The 21,735-nt window shown below is 45.0% G+C and overlaps 1 protein-coding gene across 4 annotated transcripts in view; it reads right to left on the bottom strand.

Annotated features, from left to right (window-relative positions):
* Nucleotides 1-5,525: 5,525 nt before the first annotated feature.
* The window catches only part of CLPB (caseinolytic mitochondrial matrix peptidase chaperone subunit B), a 141,652-nt gene continuing 125,442 nt past the window's right edge, over nt 5,526-21,735 (bottom strand). For 2 of the 4 annotated variants that reach the window (XM_019807892.2, XM_034666401.1), the window contains 7 exons: nt 19,680-19,724; nt 19,146-19,307; nt 13,503-13,659; nt 12,971-13,044; nt 12,710-12,829; nt 12,381-12,485; nt 5,526-11,994 (listed from right to left, as the gene is read on the bottom strand). In XM_019807892.2, the coding sequence (XP_019663451.1) occupies nt 11,746-11,994; nt 12,381-12,485; nt 12,710-12,829; nt 12,971-13,044; nt 13,503-13,659; nt 19,146-19,307; nt 19,680-19,724 (912 nt within the window). In that variant the 3' untranslated portion in view covers nt 5,526-11,745. The remainder of the gene's footprint in view (nt 11,995-12,380; nt 12,486-12,709; nt 12,830-12,970; nt 13,045-13,502; nt 13,660-19,145; nt 19,308-19,679; nt 19,725-21,735) is intronic. The other 2 variants (XM_002927141.4, XM_034666402.1) reach the window with 1 other exon arrangement.

Here is a 21,735-nt window from a genome sequence, read left to right as displayed (position 1 = left end):
ATTTAAGGACTATTTGTTCCAGTTCTTTGAAAAATGTCCTCGGTATTTTGATCGGGATAGCATTGAAAGTGTAGATTGCTCTGGGTAGTATGGACATTTTAACTATGTTAATTCTTCCAATCCATGAGCATGGAATATTTTTCCATCTTTTTATGTCTTCCTCAATATCTTTCAAAAGTGATCTATAGTTTCTAGGATATAGGTCCTTTACGTCTCTGGTTAAGTTAATTCCAAGGTAACGTATGGTTTTTGGTGTTATTGTAAATGGGATGGATTCCCTAATTTCTCTTTCTTCAGTCTCGTTATTCGTGTATAGAAATGCAACTGATTTCTGGGCATTGATTTTGTATCCTGCCACCTTACTGAATTGTTCTATAACTTCTAATAGTTTGGGAGTGGATTCCTTTGGGTTTTCCATATAGAGTATCATGTCATCTGCAAAGAGAGACAGTTTGACTTCTTCTTTGCCGATTTGGATACCTTTGATCCCTTTTTGTCTTCTGATTGCTGTTGCAAGGACTTCTAGTACTATGTTGAATAATAGTGGCGAGAGTGGGCNCGATATGGATACCTTTTATTCCTTTTTGTTGTCTGATTGCTGTTGCAAGGACTTCTAGTACTATGTTGAATAATAATGGCGAGAGTGGGCATCCTTGTCGTGTTCCTGATCTTAAGGGAAAGGCTTCCAGCTTTTCCCCATTGAGAATAATGCTTGCAGTAGGCTTTTCATAGATGGCTTTTATGAGATTGAGAAATGTACCCTCTATTCCTACACTCTGAAGGGTTTTAATCAGGAAAGGATGCTGTATTTTGTCAAATGCTTTTTCTGCATCTATTGAGAGGATCATATGATTCTTGGCTTTTTTCTTGTTGATATGATCTATCACACTGATAGATTTGCAAATGTTGAACCACCCTTGCATCCCAGGGATGAATCCCACTTGGTCATGATGGATAATCCTTTTAATGTACTGTTGGATCCTATTAGCTAGGATCTTGTTGAGAATTTTGGCATCCATATTCATCAGGGATATCGGTCTGTAATTCTCCTTTTTGATGGGGTCTTTGCCTGGGTTGGGGATCAAGGTAATTGGCCTCATAGAATGAGTTTGACTTTCTAAAATTAATAGACTTGGAGTACAGGGTTGGTTTAGTCAGTTGAGCTTCTGACTCTTGTTTTTGGCTCAGGTCATGATCTCAGGGTTGTGGAATCGGGCCCTGTGTTGGGCTCCGCGCTCAGTGGAACCAATACTGATATATCATAAACCAAAGTCCATATTTTATATCAGGGTCCACTCTTTGTGTTGTACATTCCATGGGTTTTGACAAATGTATATTGACATGCACTCAATATTATGTATTATACAGAATAGTTTCACTGCCTTAAAAATCCTCTGTGCTCCTCTTCTCTGCCCCACTCAAGCTCCTGGCAACCACTGTTTTTTTTTTTTTTTTTACTGTCTCTATAGCTTGGCCTTTTCCAGAATGTCATACAGTTGGGATCACACCGTATGGAGCCTTTTTGCATCGGCTTCTTTCACTAATAACATGAATTTATGGTTTCTCCGTATCTTTTTGAGGCTTGATAGCTCATTTCTTTTTAGCACTGTATTATATTCCATTGTATAGATGTACCATAGTTTGCTTATTAACTTGCCTACTAAAGAAATCTTGGTTAGGGATGCCTGGGTGGTGTGGTTGGTTAAGCGTCCAACTTAGTTTTGGCTCGGGTTATGATCTCAAGCTTGTGAGATCGATTCCCGTACTGGGCTCCATGCTCAGCATGGAGTCTGCTTGGATTCTCTCTCTCTGCCCCAAACCCCACACTGCGTGCACGCTCGCTCTCAAAAATAAATAAATCTTAAAAAAAAAAAGAGAGACTATCTTGGTTATTTTCAAGTTTTGGCAATTATGAATGAATAAATAAATTTATGTGTAGGTTTTCGTGTGGATTTAAGTTTTCGGCACATTTGGGTAAATACCCAAGAAGCATGACTGCAGGATCCTATGGTAAAAGTAGATTTAGTTTTGTAAGAAACAGTCAAACTGTATTCCAAAGTGGCCGTACCATTTTGCATTCTTACCAGCAACAATGAGATTTGCTCCACATCCTCACCAGCATTGGTGCTGTCAGTGTTACAGATTTCAGCAATTCATTAATGATGTATGATGTTGAGCATCTTTTCACATGCTTATTTGCCCTCTGAGTATCTTTTTTAGAGAGGTGTCTGCTCAGATCTTTGCTCATTTTGTAATCTGGTCGTCCATTTTCTTACTGTTGAGTTTTAAGAGTTCTTCATATATTTTGGACACCAGTCTTTAATCAGATTATGTAATATGCAATTTTTAAAAAAGATTTTATTTATTTATTCGACAGAGATAGAGACAGCCAGCGAGAGAGGGAACACAAGCATGGGGAGTGGGAAAGAAAGAAGCAGGCTCATAGCGGAAGAGCCTGATGTGGGGCTCGATCCCATAACACCGGGATCACGCCCTGAGCCGAAGGCAGACGCTTAACCGCTGTGCCACCCAGGCGCCCCCATATGCAAATATTTTATTCCAGTCTGTGGTTTGTCCTCTCACTCTTTTGACATTTAACTTTGATATATATTTTTTTAAAAGCTCATTTTCTAAAGAATTTTTCTTTAAATTGAGGTATATATATATATATATATATATATATATTTGGGATATAAAAAAACCAAGGGGCACCTGGGTGGCTCAGTTGGTTGAGTGTCTGACTCTTGATTTCAGCTCAGGTCATCTCAGGGTTGTGAGATCCAGCCCCACGTTGGGCTCTGTGCTCAGCGCAGAGTCCGCTTGAGTCTCTCTCATTCTCCCTCTGCCCCTCCCCTGCTTGCATGCTCTCTAATAAAATCTTTAAAAAAAACAACCCAAAACTAAGATAACCCACATCATAAAATTCACCCTCTAAAGTGTACAATTCACTGGTTTGCACAAAGTTGTGCAACCATCACCACTACGTAATTACAAAAAATTTCATCACTCCAAAAAGAACCCTATTATCAATCATTCCCATTCCCCTCTCTCCTTGGCAACCACTCATCTACTTTGTCTCTATGGATTTGCCTATCTGCACATTTTCATATAAATGAAATCAGAATTTGTAACCTTTTGTAACTGGATTCCATTACATTTTCTTAAAAAGATTTTGAGAGAGACAGCATAAGCAGGGGGAGGGCCAGAGGGACAAGCAGACTCTTCACTGAGCATGGGGCTTTACCTGGGGCTCAACATGGGGCTCTACCCCAGGACCCTGAGATCATGACCTGAACCGAAGTCAGACGCTTAGCCAACTGAGCCACCCATGTGCCCCTGGATTCCATTACATTTAACACGTTTTCAAGGTTCATCACCATGTTGTTGCACAAATCGTTCTTCATTCTTCTTATGGCTGAATATTCCATTGTATGGATATACCATATTTTTACCATCAGTTTGATGGGCATTTATTTGGCTTCCACTTTTTTGCTTTTTAACATTCATGTAACAAGTTTTTATGTGGGTTTTATGTCTCTTAGGTATATATTTGGGAGTGTAATTGCTGGGACATATGGAAACTCTATATTTAATCTTTTGAGGGATTGCTAGACTCTTACAAAGTGGTTGCATAATTTTCCATTCCCAATTCTTCACATCCTCATCAACACTTGTTATTGTCTATGTTTGATTAAAGTCATTCTGGTGGGTGTGTAGTGGTATCTCATTGCAGTTTCAATTTGCATTGTTCTCTGATGGTTAATGATGTTTTGCCCATTTGTACAGCTTCTTCGGAGAAATGTCTTTCAGACCCTTTTCCCATTTTACAATTAGGTTATTTGACTTATTGTTGAGTTGTAAAAGTTCTTTCTTTACTCTGGATACTAGACTGGCCAGAGAAGGATGGGGGTTTTGAAGGAAGTGCAGTTACTGTTGATAAAATTGAGGATGTGACCATGACATAGGTGATTGAAGTGAAAAGGGGCAGAAAAAGATCATTAAATATAAGGAAAGCAGGGTGTTGGATAAGTCATTCATGGGAAGTTAAAGCCACCAAAAAGGATGGCATGTGTGTGGAAAAAGAGAACGTTACACAGGGGCTAAAATCTTCTCTGTATGAGGGACAATCATTGAGAGTTCAGTAGAAAGGGCAATGACACAAGGGCTAGCATAGTCAAACTGCTGAATTTTAAAAGCTGGAAGGAAGGATGAGAAATAATCACAGACCAGTTCTTGGTTCTGACAAAAACACCTTCCACCTAGGAGGGCTACAGGGAAAGCAGCATTTTAGGGGACAGCCAAAGTATGCAATGCCTTCAGGTGACAACTGAGGTGAAGAGATGAAGCAAACATTCCGATAAGAAGGTGGTTATATAGAATTTGATTATAGAAGGGAAGGTCTAGAGGGCACAGAAAGGTTGGGAAGGGGAGCAGTATGCGACCTGGTCGTGGATAAACACTGAGGTTCAGACTCTTGGGATAACTGTGACAAACCTGTGAGGCATGGTGGGATTAGACTTGAATGACTCTTAGAGGATGGTGAGCAAATAATTCCAGGACTGTGATAGAGGCTACATCCTTATTTCTACAACTGATCATGGCCTGGAGATAGGAGTGGGCACTGTGGTGACTTTCCTCTTCTCCTACACAGTCCATATTCCCCTTGCCCTCGATCCTCTCCTTAGATCATTAGAGTTCTTTGCCCAGTGGATGACCCAAATCTTTGTTAAGAATCTGAATGGTCCTAGTATCTAATACCTAGTATTGATTAGGACAATACAGAAAATTGTTTAAATATAAAAAACACAGAAATAAATCTGAGGAAACTACCTGGAATGGAGGTTTTTTCAAATTCACTTACTCTTTGTTCATACTGTCCTTTCTTGTATTATGGTTTCTAGTCTTTATTTCTCTGAACATTTTAACTTTATTTTCTTTTAAAGATTTATTTGAGAGAGCAAGAGAGGGAGAGAGATCATGAGCAGGGGGAGGGGCAGAGGGAGTGGGAGAAGGAGACGCCTCACTGAGCAAGGAGCCCCATGCGGGATTTGATCCCAGGACACTGGGATCATGACCTGAGACGAAGGCAGACACTTAACCGACTGAGCTACCCAGGCACCCTCTCCGAACATTTTAAATACACTTTTAAACTCAGATTTTTTTTTTTTTTAGATTTTATTCTTAAGTAATTCTACATCCAACATGGGGCTCAAACTCACAAGCCCAAGATCAAAAGTCACACGCTCCACCAACTGAACCAGCCCAGTGACCCTCAGATTCTTTTATAACAATTCCTGGAGTGCAAATTCTCCCATTTATTCCTTTCTTTGCTTTGTTTCTTCTCTTTCTCTCTTCTTGGTAATTTTTCCCTGTAAGCTCATTTTTAATAGGACTTGTTTTTCACAGGTTCCTTTGTGAAAATTTGACTACAGGACTATCCTTACAGAACAGTTTTGTTTGCTTCACTGGCCCAGGACCAGCTTTTTGTCAATTCTTCTCCATTGTGACATCCCAGAAAGATTTGGGTATTGTGAATTTGGACCACATTTGCACAGACAGCAAATGTATGTTTCTGTGTGGGTGATTCTTTCTACTCACATTCCTGAGTTATGGTAGATTTTATTTCCCTACTGATTACCAGATCAATGAGTGGTGTTTTTCTAGTTTTTAATTTCACAAGGAAGTGGTCCTTTGAGACTCCTGTCTTTGTTGAAGCCCTAGCACTCAGCTATTAGGCCAGTATCTTGGTCCCAAGTCTGTACGAAACTCCTTAACTTCCAGTTCACACATCTTTGACTTTTGGGTTCCCATTCATTGCTGGCACCTCGGGATCTCCCATTTTTAGTTTCAAGCCCAGTTGTGTGTTGAACTTTTTGTTGTTGTTGTTACATATTATTTCCATGTGCGAGGGTGGGAAGGGGGTTTGCCTGGAACTACTCCATCTGTTGCATATTGGTCAGAAGTCACCCCAAAACAAAGGGTCTTTTGAAAACACAAATATGGTCATTTCATTCTCTTAGCATGGCATTCAAGGCACTACGAAAGCAGGAAACTAGCCTCTCTAGTTTCATTTTCCACCGCTTTCTTCTCTTCTCCACACCCAGATAAGTCACAGATGACTACTCTTTCCTTTCTCTTGTACTTAGGGTGCGTGTTGATGGGAGTGAAACTGACTTATCCTCTAGTTTGCCTACTATTAAGTAGTTACTGACAGTAGTAGTAGCTTGTATCTCCTAAGAGCCGAGATCCAGAAAATAGCAAATCCATGTGGCTTTACCTCTGGACATTGTAGTATAACACGAGTTTAGTTAACTTTATTAAATTAAAAATGCTGTTGAGTCTGGTTAGGTTTGCATTGAATTATACATTGAGTCATCCTTTCCAAGAACTTGGTATGTCTTTTCATTTGACAGATCTTATTTTATGCCCTTCAATAGAATTTTCTTCTCTTGTTTATTCTTAAATATTTTATAATTTTGAATATATTTTATAATTTATCTTTGAATAGGTTACACAATATGATTCAAAATTTAATTTAAAAGTATAAAAATGAATATAGTGGATTTTCCATTTCCATTGCTATCTCCTCTCTCTTCCCAACCCCTCTTCCAGAGGTATTTTTTGTATATATGAGCAAATATATATACTTATTTGTTGCAACCATGAACGAAATGCTTTTCCTTTGTCTCTGTTTTCTAGTTGGCTAGAATAGAAAAAGCTATTGACTTTTATACATTTATCTTCTATTCACATGCTTATCAAATTTCCTTATTAATACTAGGTTTTAGTATAGTCTCTTGGATTTCTTAAATACACATATTTCTTCAAAACAAGATACCTTACTATTTTCCAATATTTATACCAATTATTTAGTTTTCTTGCCAGTCACCCCTGGAGCTTTATTTTTATCAAATCACAATTAAAACTGAAACATTTTATCCAATGCTTTTTAAGCATCTACTGATAAAGTGTTTTATTTCCTTTAATTTAGAAAACTTTTGAAGTACTTTTAGATTTAGACAAAAGTTGCAAAAACAATATAAAGAATTCCTGTATATCCTTACTCAAATTTCCCAAATGTTAATACTTACTTTTATCATTGTGTGTGTGTGTACATATGTGTCCATGTGTATACATATATGGGCCTGTGAATCTGTGTGTATAAAGTTTACCGATACATTTGCAAATTGCCTTTACCTTTGACCTCTAAATACTTCAATGTATATTTTATAAAAACAAGGACATTCTCTTAATCATATATTATCAAAATAAGAAATACTTATAGATATTTAAATAATTTTCAAATTCTTTTTTTTTTTTTTTAAGTAAGTCTACATCCAATGTGGGCCTTCAACCTGAGATCAAGAGTCACATGCTCTACTGACTGAGCCAGCCAGGTGCCCCTCTTCAAGTTCTTGATGTAATGAATTATATTAATAAATTTCCTGATACTGAGGCTTATATCACTGAAATAAGCCTAATGTGATCACAGTGTACAATTCAACTTTATTTTATTTGATATTTTTTATCTATAGTCATAGGTGAGATTAGGCTAGGACTATCAGGTTTGGGCATTAATCTTATGCTGGCCTTTAAAATTCAACTGAGCATCTTTCCATCTTATCCCAAACTCTGAAGCAGCTTATATAATAATTGAAAATTATAACCCACCTATTTGTTGGGCTGGATATGATGGCTACAAGTAGTGTTCACCTTGTGACCATTCAGTGGAACTGTATACTTGTGCCTTTTTCCATGTATATTTCAGTAAGAAGTTTAAATAAAAGAACATGATTTTTTAGAAGGATAAACGTTTAATCACCTTTCCAATTTCTTCTTTGGTAATTAATTAGGTATATTCAAAGTATGTTTTGGGTATCTGCTGGTAAATTACCTATTTGCTCTGTTTCCAAATTTGTTGCCATAGAATTCTCCTGAAATTATTTAAAATTTTTCCATATCTACATGATTTCTCATTCCTAATCTTGCATTTTTTTTCTTCTTTTTCTATTTATCAGGCTGAAGTTTTATTTATTTTACTGGTGTTTTCAAAAAGTCATTTTTCTACTTATCCTTTCTTTTTTTCCCCCTACTTTTTAACTTCGAGTTTTATCTTTATTGGTCTATTTTCTATTCTCTTATGGCTTCAGTATGTTTTTTCCCCCTAAATCTTTTTGGTTTTTTTTTGAGAGGGGGTGGGCAGGGGCAGAGGGACAGAGAGAATCGTAAGCAGACTCCGTGCCCAGCGTGGAGCTTGACACAGGGCTCAATCTCACAACCCTCAGATCATGACCTGAACCAAAATCAAGAGTCAGATGCTTAAGTGACTGAACCACCCAGGTGCCCCTTCCCTACATTTCTAAAACAATCACTATGCATCTTTGAGTTTTTCTTTTTGAATAATAAAGGTGTTACATTTTCATTTTCAAGTCCTGTTTCTCATGCATTCTAGGATACTCAAGATGGGATCTGGGTCTTACTTTGCCCCCATTTGGTCAGGGTCCAATCCTGGCAGATCCTACTGGCTGGCCACAAGAACATGACAAATACATGTGTGCTCAGTGAATAAATGATACTCTTCTGTCCCGGGACTCACTGTGAAGATCTGTGCTTCTGCAGGGCCCACCCAACCACCCAAATACCTGGAGCATCTGTCATATGCTGGCACTGTGTCAGGTCCTGTGAGTAGGACAGTGAGGTGGACAACTGAATATCTGCCCTCTGAGTGCTTACAGGGCTTTCTAGGGAAAAAGACAGATATAGAACAAGTAATGCAAATGAGCTGAGTGTTGCCTGGGATGCTATGGAAGCATAAGATAGGGGCCAACATCACTTAGGAGGTGTAGTTAAGAATCTGTAGAAGTGATACTTATGTTCCTCAAAATCTGAGAGTCTACCCTATCTCCTACTCTCCTCTCAGTCAGGTGGCCATTGGGTTTTCTAATACAAAAGTTATCTGGTCTTGAGTTATATGCCTGCTGCTCCTGGCCACAGCTGATTGAAGCAAAGACTGACAACCAGGCGTAAGAACTTTCTCTAATAGGAATGTTCCATATAGGATGGTCACTAAACGACTACATTAGAGCCTTTAAGGGAAGTCTGAACATAAAATGGAATGAAAGGAGAAGAAAAGGAGCTAGAAGAAGAGAAAAAGAATAGTGAAGTATAATAACAGCAGTCACAAATCCTATGGTATTGGATTAGAACTGTGGGTATCAATGTGAACTCATGATTTTTAATAATATACATATAAATACAATAATAAATTCAGATGTGCGTTAACATGAATACACCTATTTCCTAGCTCTGTGTGCTGAAAGGGTCTAGAAGTAATGACACTCCAGTAGCAATGAATACACCTAGTGCCCATTCTTGAGTGCAAGGAGCCAGGAGCTACCTGGGAAAATAGCTATGCCAGGGCTGGAACAGGAAAAATATGAGTGAGCTTGGAACATCTTGTGGTGCTAGAGCATAAGCAAGGGCTAAAAAAATGATGGGGGCAATGCCAAAACAATACAGAAGCCAACCTGAAAGAGTTCCCAATGGCCAAATCTGGGCCAGTATGAGCAACAGATAACTACTGTAGTATTAGATTGTAACCCACAGAATAAGACAAATATCTATTAGTTTATACTGATATAAATAAATTACTGAGTAAGTATATGGGAGAAAAGAGATAGCTCTTCCCTACAGTAGAACACCAATTAATAAATGCAGATGAAGTAAGTAAACAGAAAGTCATCTTTAGGTCAACACAGCATTAATACTTCTAAGCAAAAACCACCGATGGATGCTAAAATTAGTAGGCAAAGTTTAAGGATAAATGAGACATTTACACAGCTTCAAAGTGTCTCCCCACAAGACTCTTACTAATTTCAAAGGGGAAGTTAGTAATTTTACAGTGGAGAAACCTGACACACTGCTACAGTCACGTGATCCAAGTTAGTATCACCCCCTGCCAGAGGCAGTAGAAGGGCACACCATCACTTCTGGGGTAGTTCTGCCAAAACTGCAGACCCTCAATCTAATCATGTGAAAAAAGGAGACGAACCCAAACTGAGGAACATTCTACAAAATAACTGGCCTAGACATTTCAAAAGTATCAAGGTCATGAAAGGCAAAGAAAGATGGAGGAACTGACGGAGACAAAGGCAACATGACAACGAAACGTAACATGGTATCCTGGATTGGACCCTGGCCCAGATAAAGGACATCAGTGGGAAAGATGGCAAAATCTGAATGTCTACAGATTAGTTAGTACTGTGTCAATGTTAATTTCCTGCTTTTAATAATTATACTATACTTTTGTAAGATGTTACTATTAGGAGGAGTGAGGTGAAGGATATACGAGAACTACTATTTTTGCAACTTTTTGTAAGTCTAAAATTATTTCAAAACAAGTACTAGTAGTAGGAGCAGCAGCAGTAAAAAGAACAGCAGTCACTGAGGTAGGGAGCAGCAGACAGCTTCTGGAGAGACTGGACAGTGACTGCTGGAGTACCTGCTGGAGCCCATGTCCTGACTTCTGACTGTTCGTGCCCACCATATTGTTATGGTATTCTTCCAACACCCAAGGGACTTTAATGCCTACCTCTATTTTCTGCTTCCTGAAAGAGATTAGCTAATACCAAAGGAGGGATCCAAAAAGGCCCTGCAGGTGATGGGGTGGTCATCAATGGTGGCTACTGTCGATGGTGCCCAAGGATGCACCAGGCCTTGCTGTGTCCTGTTAAGCCAGGGTTGAAACGTGACTGGTTTATGGTATGCCCTTGGTGGATGGCATGCAGACCCTCTGCTTAGTAACTAACATGCAGACTGCACAGGGGAGCTGTTTATTCCAGGCTAACTCAGCTGAGACAGCAGTATAGACAGAGCTGAATCAGACTCCATGGCCATCTGGGCACAGCCTGATTTCACTATTACTCTCCCTACAGCTCCCCGAGGTCTGTATTAATCTCCTGAAGGAGGCCCCATAGAACTGAGCTTGCTTGGTCATTTGGTACTGTTGTCCAGTCCCAGAGCAGAGCAGGGTAGTGACCCACTCAGCCTTCCTCCTAGAGGTGCCTTACACTGGCTTAGTTTCAAAGCTGGAGAAACGTCGTCTGGCCTGACACCAGAATGTGCGGCGAGGGGGAACAGCTACCGTATTATGGCAGTAGAGGGGGAAGAGTTCTATGGGTCCCTTCTCCTTGGAATTCTAGGGTATGGGAAAGAGGAGCTACAGCTTGCATGGCACAACCTCTGTGCCTGGGCCTCTGCACTCTTTCTCCACAATCTCTGCAGACATTCTGGGGACTCAGTTGCATAAGGGCCAACAGAGGGTGGCAGGTCACAGCCTGGTCCCTGTCTTTTCCCAGGCAGATCTGTTCTTAGCTGCCAAACTTCTGAGCTTCCTGGGACCATGATAAAGTTCCAGAGACTACAGGCCATGGGGATCATGCTGAAGGATAGAGATAAGAGACCTCCTTCTCCTCCTTGCCTTGAAGGGGGTGGGGAGGCAGCGCTTCTCTTAGAGACCTGTTAGCAAGTTTTGGGCCCATAACAAAGGATCCAGGGGAGGGCAAAATCTCTATTTTTGACTTTGAGGCTGAGGAGGGGTCTTTTGGGGGCTACAAGGAGGTAAACAGGCCTCAAGCTGGGTGGAGAGGAGGGAAAGGGCATGAGGGGAAGATAGGTCAGTTGCCATGCCACAGCCGAGGGGCCTTTATTGGATGTTGAGGGCACGTCTAGGCAGGCAGGTAGAAGCTAGAGGTTGTGGCACACCTTCTCGGGATGTAGTGGTGCCTGAATGTCCAGTTTGCGGGTCTTGCTGTCCTTGTCGATGATCTCCAGCCGCAGCTTGGGTGGACGCTTCTCAGTCTGGGGTGAGGGCCGTTCAGGGCTCTTGAGGAGCTGTTTGTCTGAGTCCTCCACGGTGATGCGCAGAGTACAGCCCCCCGGCAGCAGGTCTTGTTCATAGGCGGCCGCCAGCTGGTTCACCACACGGCGCTCTACCTGTACGTGACAGGTGAAGTGCTCATCACTGCTGGGGCCGTGGCCTGGAGCCCAGGCTCTATCATTCGCTGATAGGGCAAGTCAGAAACCTCTGAGCTTTAGTTTCCCCCTCTGCAAAGTGGGGCTCACCACACAGTTTGCAGGACTATGCTAAAACTCAATGATGTCAGTTTCTGAGGTTCCCAGCTTAGTTCCTCACTCCTGGCAGGGGTTCATACTTGCTTATCCTCCATGACCGGAGTTTATTTGATCATCTTCTGGTTTGGGTTCTGAGGGGGAATCTGGTCTGGGTATGGACTATTTCAGGCTGGGAGGCCAGGGTGGGGTGGGGGCACTGGGGAGGGAGGTACGGAGGTGTCTTACTTCTCTCAGGCTCCTGTACTCACCTCGTGCTTGATGGAGCGGGCGCCATAGTGTACATTGTAGCCGTCGACCAACACGTCTGCAACCTCGCGGTCCCAGAGCAGCGTAATGTTGTGCCTTTGCTTGGCCTGAGATAAGTCAGATAGGAGCCCACATGTGGCCCAGTGCTTTCCATCTCTCACCGCTCTGGCCTGAGGCCTGGGACTGTGAGTGACTGTGTGCCCTCAGGGCCACTGGCCCACACCACTGTGCTCCATCCATGCCTCTAGGGGGTGGTGCTTCCAACCCAATGTTCCCTGATTTCCGACGGGCAGATGACCCAACCCCACCCATGGGCAGTTCTTCCTCTTACTCTCTTGGCCCAGAAGTTCAGTTCCTTGTTGACAAGCTGGATGAGCTCCGAGTGGCAGAAGGGGAGGAAGTAGACAATCTCGTTGATTCTTCCCAGAAACTCATCCCTCCGGAAGTGAGCCTGCAGGGCCAGGTTAGGGGTGGGTGAGCTCTGTGACCCAAAAGGGGTGAAGGGAATTACTGGGCCCCAGTGGGGAAGACTAAGGATGGCTAAGGGATCTTCCCACCAGAGACTCCAGTAGGAAGGACAAAGACCTCTTACTTTCAGGATGGGGCGTATCACATTCTCCTTGAAGTTCTTTGAGATGGTTATCTTGTCATTAATCTGGACATCCCCTGTGGAAAAAGAATCATAAACTGCCTACTCCCCACACCTAGGGTGCTCTGGGAACTGTGCCTGCCTCTTGCCCCCATTCATGAAAAGAGCTCTGGTCCTGCCCCTGATGGTCTGTGTGATCCTGGTCAGGGTCTCAGGTTCTTTAGGCCTCAGGCTGGTCTCCACTTGAATGAGAGGATTGGACTGGGCACTTCCTGAGGCCCTTCCAGTTCTGTGTGCTACAAATAGAAAGCCTGGGGTTCCTTAGTTTAGGAGTTGTGTGAGGGAGGGAAGGAGGGAGACAAGAGTCAGAACCAAGACTTGAGTTTTAACTTGGAAGAGGGGCTGGAGGTTCATTTCCAAATAGAAAGGTAACAGATGTGGCCTCCTGCCTAATGTCATTCTTGCCCCTAGGAGATGTTGCTGGTGGTCTGGGCACTTGCCCAGTTGCCCAGACAGCTCAGGCTGTGTGCCATACCAAGGTTTTCAGCGATACGGTTACGGCTCATCTCCAAAGCTTCCTGCCTCAGCTGCAGTGCGTGCTGTGCGATCTCGTCGCTGGCCACATTGGAGGTCATGATGAAGATGGCGTCCTTGCAGTCGATGGTCTTCCCTTTTCCATCTGTCAGCCGGCCCTGGGAAAGAGCAGTGACTACACAGTCAGGAAGTGCTAAACCCAGGCACCTCTTCCAGAGGTCTCTATAGAACCCCTAGCTGCTCGCTCCTCCCAGTTCTCACTGCCCTGGGCTGCAACCATTCCACCTGCTGAGAATGACTCCAGTCAAGACTGCAGCTCTGTTTGTCATCCATCAGGGCCCCCGATTCATCTCTGGCACCCCGAAAGTCAGCCTGATTAAACATGCATCCATCCAACACACTTTCTTGGAGGCCCAATCTGGGCCAGGCTCTGTGTTGGGGCACTGGGGCCTCACTGAACCTTCGACATGCTTCTTGTTAAAAAAAATGACACTCAAGAAACCAGCAATGACACTTCAGTGAGTTAAGTGTTATAAGGGGAAGCCCAGGTTACTGTAGGAGTTCAGAGGAGGGTATTTTATATGGCCATTGTGAAGACTAATATGGCCATTTTGGTTAAATATCCTTAGTTAGCCAAGCTGTACAAATGTTCTAAACTGTCATTACGACAGCAGACATGTAATACATATTTGTTGTATCAAAATGAATGAGATGAATTGAAAAAGGTATAATCTCTGCAACTTAAAGGCCTCCTTTTGCCTGACAGAGCGGGATAGAAAATAAGGCTCATCCTTTAACCAATGTAGGAAGATTCCTTGGAATCTTTAGCTCCTTCTAGAAGCGACACAGATGAAAGCAAGCATCTATGCTGGAGACCGATGCACCGAGGAAAGAGAAAAGAGAGAAGAGACAGAAGAATGAGAGAAGTACAGCTATCTGGGGCCATGCAGTTCAAGGGCAAGAAGCTCCCACCAATTCAGCAAACAACAAGGCTATCACTGTACCACAGTGCTTTACAGTCATTTATGAGGAAAGCAACGGTCAGGGCCTCGCTGAACAGAACTGACGGGAGTTAACAATAGTGGACACCAACAGGGCACTTCTCGTTGCACCACGGGTGCCCTGCTTCGTGTTCTCTGTGCCCTACTGCACTCCTCCCACTGAGCACAGTTCCTGCCTCCCCTGAGAACATGGCTCTGGGGACATTACTGACCCCAACCTGTTGGCTCCTGCCTGCCCCAGCCTCAGCTGGTGGTTAGTCTTCCTCAAGCATTTCCCCTTCCCTGGTGGTATGGACCCCGACTCAGGCTCAGCCCTTGCTTCTAAAGCCAAATCAATGGCAGACCAGCCCTGGCCCCCAGAGGCAAAAGGGGAAGGGATGTGTTTTAACTTAGTACCTACTCCGTGCTGGGCATGGTACCTGGTGCTTTTTAGCCTTGCTTTATACTGGCCCTTGGCACAGGTTTCTTAGATTTAATTTGAGAGAGAGCGCGCATGAGTGGGGGGGGGCAGAGGGAGAGGAATGCTCAAGCACACTCCCTGCTGAGCGAGGAGCCCAGCACAGGGCTCAACAGGGGCTCAATCTCAAGACCCTGAGATCATGACCTAGCTGAAATCAAGAGTCAGACGCTTAACTGACTGATCCACCCAGGCATCCCTCAGGCCTCTTAGAAAGTGTTAGTGCCAAGGGGATCAATTCAGAAGGGGCCTTGAGGTCCAGGTGCTAATGACTGTCCCTGCCTTGGGGTGGGAAGAAGGGAAGGCAAGGGTGCAAGGGGATGTTCCTGAGCCTTGCTGCTGGCTTCTCTGAATATGAGTAACAGATCAACAGAATCTATCGAGGGCAATTCTAATTCTGGGGACGTGTGTGTGTGTGTGTGTGTGTGTGTGTGTGTGTGTGTGTGTGATGTGTCCAAACGTATGCATATGGCACTCTTTGCAAAGCTCATCCTTGAAGATGGAGGACACACGCTGCTATACGGGCAAGAACAATAATCAGCGGCAGTTCCAGTCCAGGATCAAAGCCCTGCTTTTCACTGGGCCTGGGATGGGTCCCAGGCGGGTAAGGGGAGCAGACATAGTGTATGACTGACCCAAAGGGTGACTTTCACAGTGTTCATGTCTCCTCCTCTTCGGCAGTAAAGATGTACCCCAAAGTGGGAGCTGTCACTGTCCCACCTCCCAGCAATGACTAGGTGGGTGTGAATGCTCCCCCAGGGTTACAGGGGCTGCATTCCCACTGCTTCTATCCTTGAAGGGAGGAGTAGAGGCAGGCTTTGTAGGGGCCAGTGTCCTCCTGAGACTTCTGCCCTGCACAGCAGGCTCTTGGGGTCATTAGTTCCGCTTGGTGTTTTGCTGGGAGCATTAGGGCTCCTGACTAGACTTGGGAGAACGGACCTGGGTGGGAAAGGGGGGCTTCCTTCATGCCCCCAGACTGGATCAGTGCCCTTACCGCTCCCAGCACTTGCAGCTTATCCTAGTGCAGCATGTAGCACAGCGGGCTGAAGTCTCCCGGCTCATTCATGAACACTGAGGCGGAGACTGTGTATGGTGTGTCCGCTCTGCCTGACACGGAACCACACTCCCTTTTTGACCTTCCTGATAGGTCACGAGGCTCTGTGTTAGCCCTCTCTTCTCTGCATACTATACACTCCCTCATTCAGAGATCTCACCCTTTCCTACGGCTCCTGTTACCTATCTGTGCTGACACATTCCTCGATCTCTGCTTCTCGTCCAGCTCTGTCCTACACTCTACACTTCTCCAACTGATGGCCGGCCTCTTGGACACCTCCATCTGGTCGCTCCTCAGGCATCTCATTTTCAGCAATTTCAAACCTCAGCTCCTCATCTTCCTAGCCAACCTGCTGCTTGTCCTCCTGGGTGCCCTGCCTCAGCTGATGCAGCAGCGGCTGTCCAGTCACCCCACCAGAAATCCTGTAGCTGGCCACCCCCAGCCCCTCCATCCCCCTCACATTCAATCCGTGAGTCCTGCACAGTTGGCCTTCTGGGAGTTCTGGCCAGCCCGCGGCCCTGCTTTAGAGTAGGCGTCCCCACATTTAGCCTGGATACTTCAACAGCCTCCTCGCTGCTCCCCCTCTTCTTTCCAGTCCATTCTCTCATGGTTGCCTATAGGATCTTTATAAAGTGAGAATCTGGCCATGTTTCTTTCTTGCTTAAAGTCTTTTTTTTTTTTTTAAAGATTTTATTTATTCATTTGACAGAGACAGAGACAGCCAGCGAGAGAGGGAACACAAGCAGGGGGAGTGGGAGAGGAAGAAGCAGGCTCATAGCGGAGGAGCCTGATGTGGGGCTCGATCCCATAACGCTGGGATCACGCCCTGAGCCGAAGGCAGACGCCCAACCGCTGTGCCACCCAGGCGCCCCTTGCTTAAAGTCTTTAAAGGCTCCTTACGATCTAACAAGTAAACCCACACTCCTTCACCTGGGATCATAATTGGTCCCTGCCAACCTTACCCACTCACTCTACTGTTCTGCTCTCACTTCCCTTTTGCAGTCGAGCGGTGCCAAGCAGCAAGTGTTCCCTGGATGGACCAGGCTGCTGCGTGCTGTGCTTATGTGCACACTAGCAGCTGTCTGCTACCGGCCTTCTCCACTCCGTTCACCTAGAACCTCATTTATCCTCGGAGGGTATGCTGAATTACTGTTGAATTACGTTACTCAACAGAGCACTTCCCTTGACTCTGTGAGCTCTGGGAATGGCTGGAGTGAGTAAGACAAGGTCCTGCCCACAAGAAGCCCATAAGCATGAATCTAAGTAATCTTAGATGGCAGCTTTGGTCAATGGAACCAAGTGCATAAACTTCAGAAATGGTAGTAGGCTGGTGGAGGCTATAGGAAAGATTTATTATCAACTCCCAGAAGGTAGTCAGTGCAGTGGCAACAGCAGGGGAGGGGTAGACAGGGCTTACATATGGAGGTGGTAACAACTTCTAGGTGGTGCTTGTTGTAGCTCAGTCAGTAGCTGCCTTCCCTCTTTCTGGGCCAAGGAGGCCATCAGAGGTACTTCTGCAGAGAGGTCAGAAGTTGTTGTGTCCACGTTCCCTGAGCTGGGCCCTCCCTTCCCGTGAAGGCTTCCCTGCAGATCTACCTCTCTCTTCTCGCTCTAGCTGCGTGGTAGTTACTGTTAAAGCTGCAGGCTCTGAACCGGACTGCCTGGGCTCCCATCCTGGACTCCCCCTTCCCAGCTGCATGCCCGTAGGCCTATCATTTCTCTCACTTCACTTCAGTTTCCACCTCTTACACAGAGGCAGTAATAATAACCACCTTTATAGGGATGCTGGGAGGATTCGATGAACTGATACAAATAAATGTTTTAGAACAGTACGTGGCACAGAAAGTAAAAAATATCAACTATTATCATGTCTCATTTCCAACCATCTACTAGGCAGGGAGCTCCCAGAGAGCAGGACTGGGTCTGGTCCATAGGTGTGTACTTGAATCCCATCAAGAGACTGGAACGAGGTAGGTGGTCTCAGAGCACAGGTATGGGTAATTGAATATGTGACCTTTGAAGGACCAGCCTTCATTCCTCAGCGGCTGGTCTGGGGACAAGGACGAGCTGGGAGGCTGGAAGACAGCAATTAAACTGGGGCAGGGACAAGGATGTTGGGCCAGGTGGGAAGGTGATGGGCAGCTGTGGGTATATGTGAATCTGGGTCTTCCTGGCTTGGTACCTCATGTGCTATTCGATCCAGGAGAAGTCCCTTCCTGCACCTCACTGAGTACACTAGCGACATGGGAAGCAAAACCCCTTCCTGTTGTCCTAGGGCTGAAGGGGACTAAGTGGAAAGGTGGGCTGGACTCCATCTGGACATGTGTTGGTTAATATAGCTCCTGTATGGGAGCAGAAGAGAAGCCTCACACCCAGTTCTGCGGGGCCCTTAAAGGAGGTCAACCCCTCCCATGATCATAAGTCTCTCTCCTCTGCTTGAGGTAAGGAGTGGTGCAGAGAGGGAGAACAAATGTATCTGTGGCCCAAACGTGGTTCCTCTGCACAGTAGCTCCATGCCATGGCAAGACATTTATAACCTCTCTGAACCTCAGTCTCCTCTTCTGTAAAAAAATGAGACAGTTTCTATTCTGCTTGCTATTGTGATGGTTAGCAAGGACATCTTTAGCACAAGCCTAGTACATAGAATGTGCTGAAACAGAAGGGAGTTCTCATTTAAAGCTCACCCCACCAGTAGGAGGCTGTCTAGTTTGTCTAGCCTGGAGCTCCTTGGAAGAAAAGGGCTCCATGAGCCAGAAAGGTTCTTAGAGCTTATCTTGGATCCAGCCTCCTTGTTTGTCACATGACGCCCCTGATGCCTAGAGATGGAGCAGAGTTGGAACTAAACATTCAGGTCTGTCCTGGCACCTCTGCTCTGGGCGTCTCTAGAAGGCAGCCTGGGAAGCCACAGAATTTCAATTCTTGGCTAGTGCTGGTCTGTCCTCAAGTGCCCAATCTGGGCCCTGGTCTAGAAAGGGGGCAAAGCCCCATCTGCTAGGTGACCGAATGTATACATGTGGAAGCGGCAAGTGAAGGAGGGGTCACACAGGCCTCTGGACCCTTGATTCTTATTGTTCACAGTGCCCCATACCCCCAGATGTCCCCTACTCCATCCCGACCCAAAGTGACTTTCACCTCATCGAACAGCTGCAACATGATGGTGAGCACATCTGGATGGGCCTTGTCCACCTCGTCGAAGAGCACCACAGCGTTGGGACACTGTTTCAGCTTCTTGGTCAGCTGGCCACCCTCCTCGTGGCCAATGTAGCCTGGTGGGGATCCGATAAACTTGGCCACCTGGAGGGAGGAAGGAAACATACTGGGAAGACCTTTCTATACTTTTAGTTTCTGATATGGGCATGCACAGGAACATGGCCTCATTCATTAACACTGCCTGTCTCAACAAGGACAGTCGGACTTTCTTCTGGGGTGGCAGGAATCCTGCCGTGATGGGAGAGCCTACAGATCTTCTCTATGTTCTTTTTCAGAGCAAGTCCTATGCAAAACAGATCAGTGACCTTTTTTGCACATGTATGCCCCCAAAGGACGAATCCCAAGGCTGCTGGAATTATCTCAGGTCCAAATGACAAGTCACAACAAAATACCCAGGCAGAGTCATGTTGACCGACAGGCCCTCCAAACCACACTTCAGCGAGGGCTCTCACTTACCTCATGCCGCTCTTGGAACTCTGACATGTCCAGCCTGATGAAGCCCTGTGTGGAAACAAGTAGGAGTCCATTTGGAGGCAGGAAGGTAGAAGGAAGGGTTAAGGAGGAGGGCATCTCAAATATCCCCTAGGCTTTCAGATCACAGCAACGCAAGATCTTCTATCCCGTTCTCATATATTTTTTGGCTCCTTGCCTCCTTTTCTGCCCACTCATCTCCCACATGATTCCCTCATTCCCTACTTTAATAAACCCAAGTCATGTCCCTGCCCTTCTAAATCTGGCTCAGAATGTCTCTTTTTTCAGGCTTCTACTGGTCTGATTACCACGTCAGCTACCCCATATTTCCTGAGGGCATCCTGTGTGTGTGCTGGAGCTACAGCGGCAAACAAGTCTCGGTCACCATCTTTGAGGAAAACCCCTCCAGTGGGGCAGGTAGACGTGGACAGATTCAGTTAAAGTCAGTGCGGACCATGAGAAGGAAGAGTGCAACAAATACCCAGCCAGCTCCATGATGCCCTCAGCTTCGCAGCTCTTTGTGGGTACGTGCCTCCTTGTTTTGGATTACTTTTCTTTTGTGCCAAGAAATCTTTTATTTATTTACATTTCTTCATTTCACCTCAAAGCTATCCATAAGGCAGCTTGTAGTCCATCTCTCTCCACCACCAGGCCTAGGAGTGATCTTCTGGGAACCACGCCTTTGGGGTTCAACCATGATTAGCCCCAGGGAAAGGGTATGTGTCCGTATAGGTAGTAGGGGGTTTGCGAGTTAACACAGGCAGAATGTCCACTCTTTTTCATGACGAATTTAGGGATTTATATTCACAGGTGCCCTGTCCCTCCACCCACACCAGGGTTCCCCGGGCTCCTCTCCCAGTGGCACACATTTCCACCTCAGAAAATGCACTCACTGAATATACTTCTTCTGAGAGCTGGAGATGACAGGGCGCCAAGACCCTAGAGGGAGGTAGCTATCTATGTCTGAAATCCAGGCCATACGTTCTAGTATGGCTGCTGGTCAGAAATGTAGTTTTTCTGTGTCCTGTCACTCTGTACCCGAGGTACGGGGCAGCAGAAGAGCTCTGGCAGGGACCTGGCTTCCAGTCCCAGTTCGGCCACTGTCTGTGTGGCGTTGGGCATGCTGCCTCGCCTTTTGGAGCTGCAGTTCCTTCCTATGGAACACAGGCCTATCTCACGAGGGGCCTGAGGAGAGCACCGAATCCAAGAGGTAGATAAGGGCTTGGAGAAGCATTAAGGCCATGTGGAGGTGATCACTGCTATCAGAGAACGTGGGGCATCAGCCAGCATCCATTTTCAGAGGGTCCTAGGCAGCTCAGCCAAGATAAACACAGGCTTGAGGAAGAACGGGAGGATGGACATGAGGAAGATGGGAGTGCTTCCCAGAGGGAGCAATGCACTGGAAGCCACGAGATGGGTACCTAATGATAATAGCTGACAGTCCCTGGAAGCTTATTAAGTGCCTGGCAATGTTCTAAACAAGCTATACAGGGCTCAGAACATGTACAAGTCTATGAGGTAAGTATAATTATCACTTCTACCTTGCAGATGAGAAAACCGAGTCACAGATTAAAGTAACTTGCCCAAGGTCACTCAGGTTTGACAATTAAGCCCCAACTCTGTGCTCTTAGCCACTAAACTCCACTGCCTCATATTTCCTGCTCTGTCAATCAGCTCTTGGCAGTCTTCATCTGTAACTTCTGAGCTTTGTGCCCGGATGTCAAGTGCCCCAGGATACCAGAAGTATAGTCTCTAATGATCACTTATGTCAAGTGATGTGGGTTCTCGTCCTAGTTCTACTGATTTTCTGAGTAACTTTCAGCAAGTTTCAGGGCTTGATTTTCTTGGCTGGAATACTTTTGGTTTCACAAGATCTTACCCTAGGGTTATCCAGAAGTGAGGCAACAATTATGATAGTACTGATTGCTTACTATGTGCTAAGTGTTTAGCAGTTTACATGATCTTATTTAACCTTCATAATAATCCAATGAGATAGGCACCATAATTGAACCTATTTTACAGATGAGAAAACGGATATGAA

The sequence above is a fragment of the Ailuropoda melanoleuca genome, chromosome 8 (assembly GCF_002007445.2).
Source record: "Ailuropoda melanoleuca isolate Jingjing chromosome 8, ASM200744v2, whole genome shotgun sequence".
NCBI lineage: Eukaryota > Metazoa > Chordata > Mammalia > Carnivora > Ursidae > Ailuropoda > Ailuropoda melanoleuca.
This window is presented reverse-complemented; position numbering and strand designations above follow the sequence as displayed.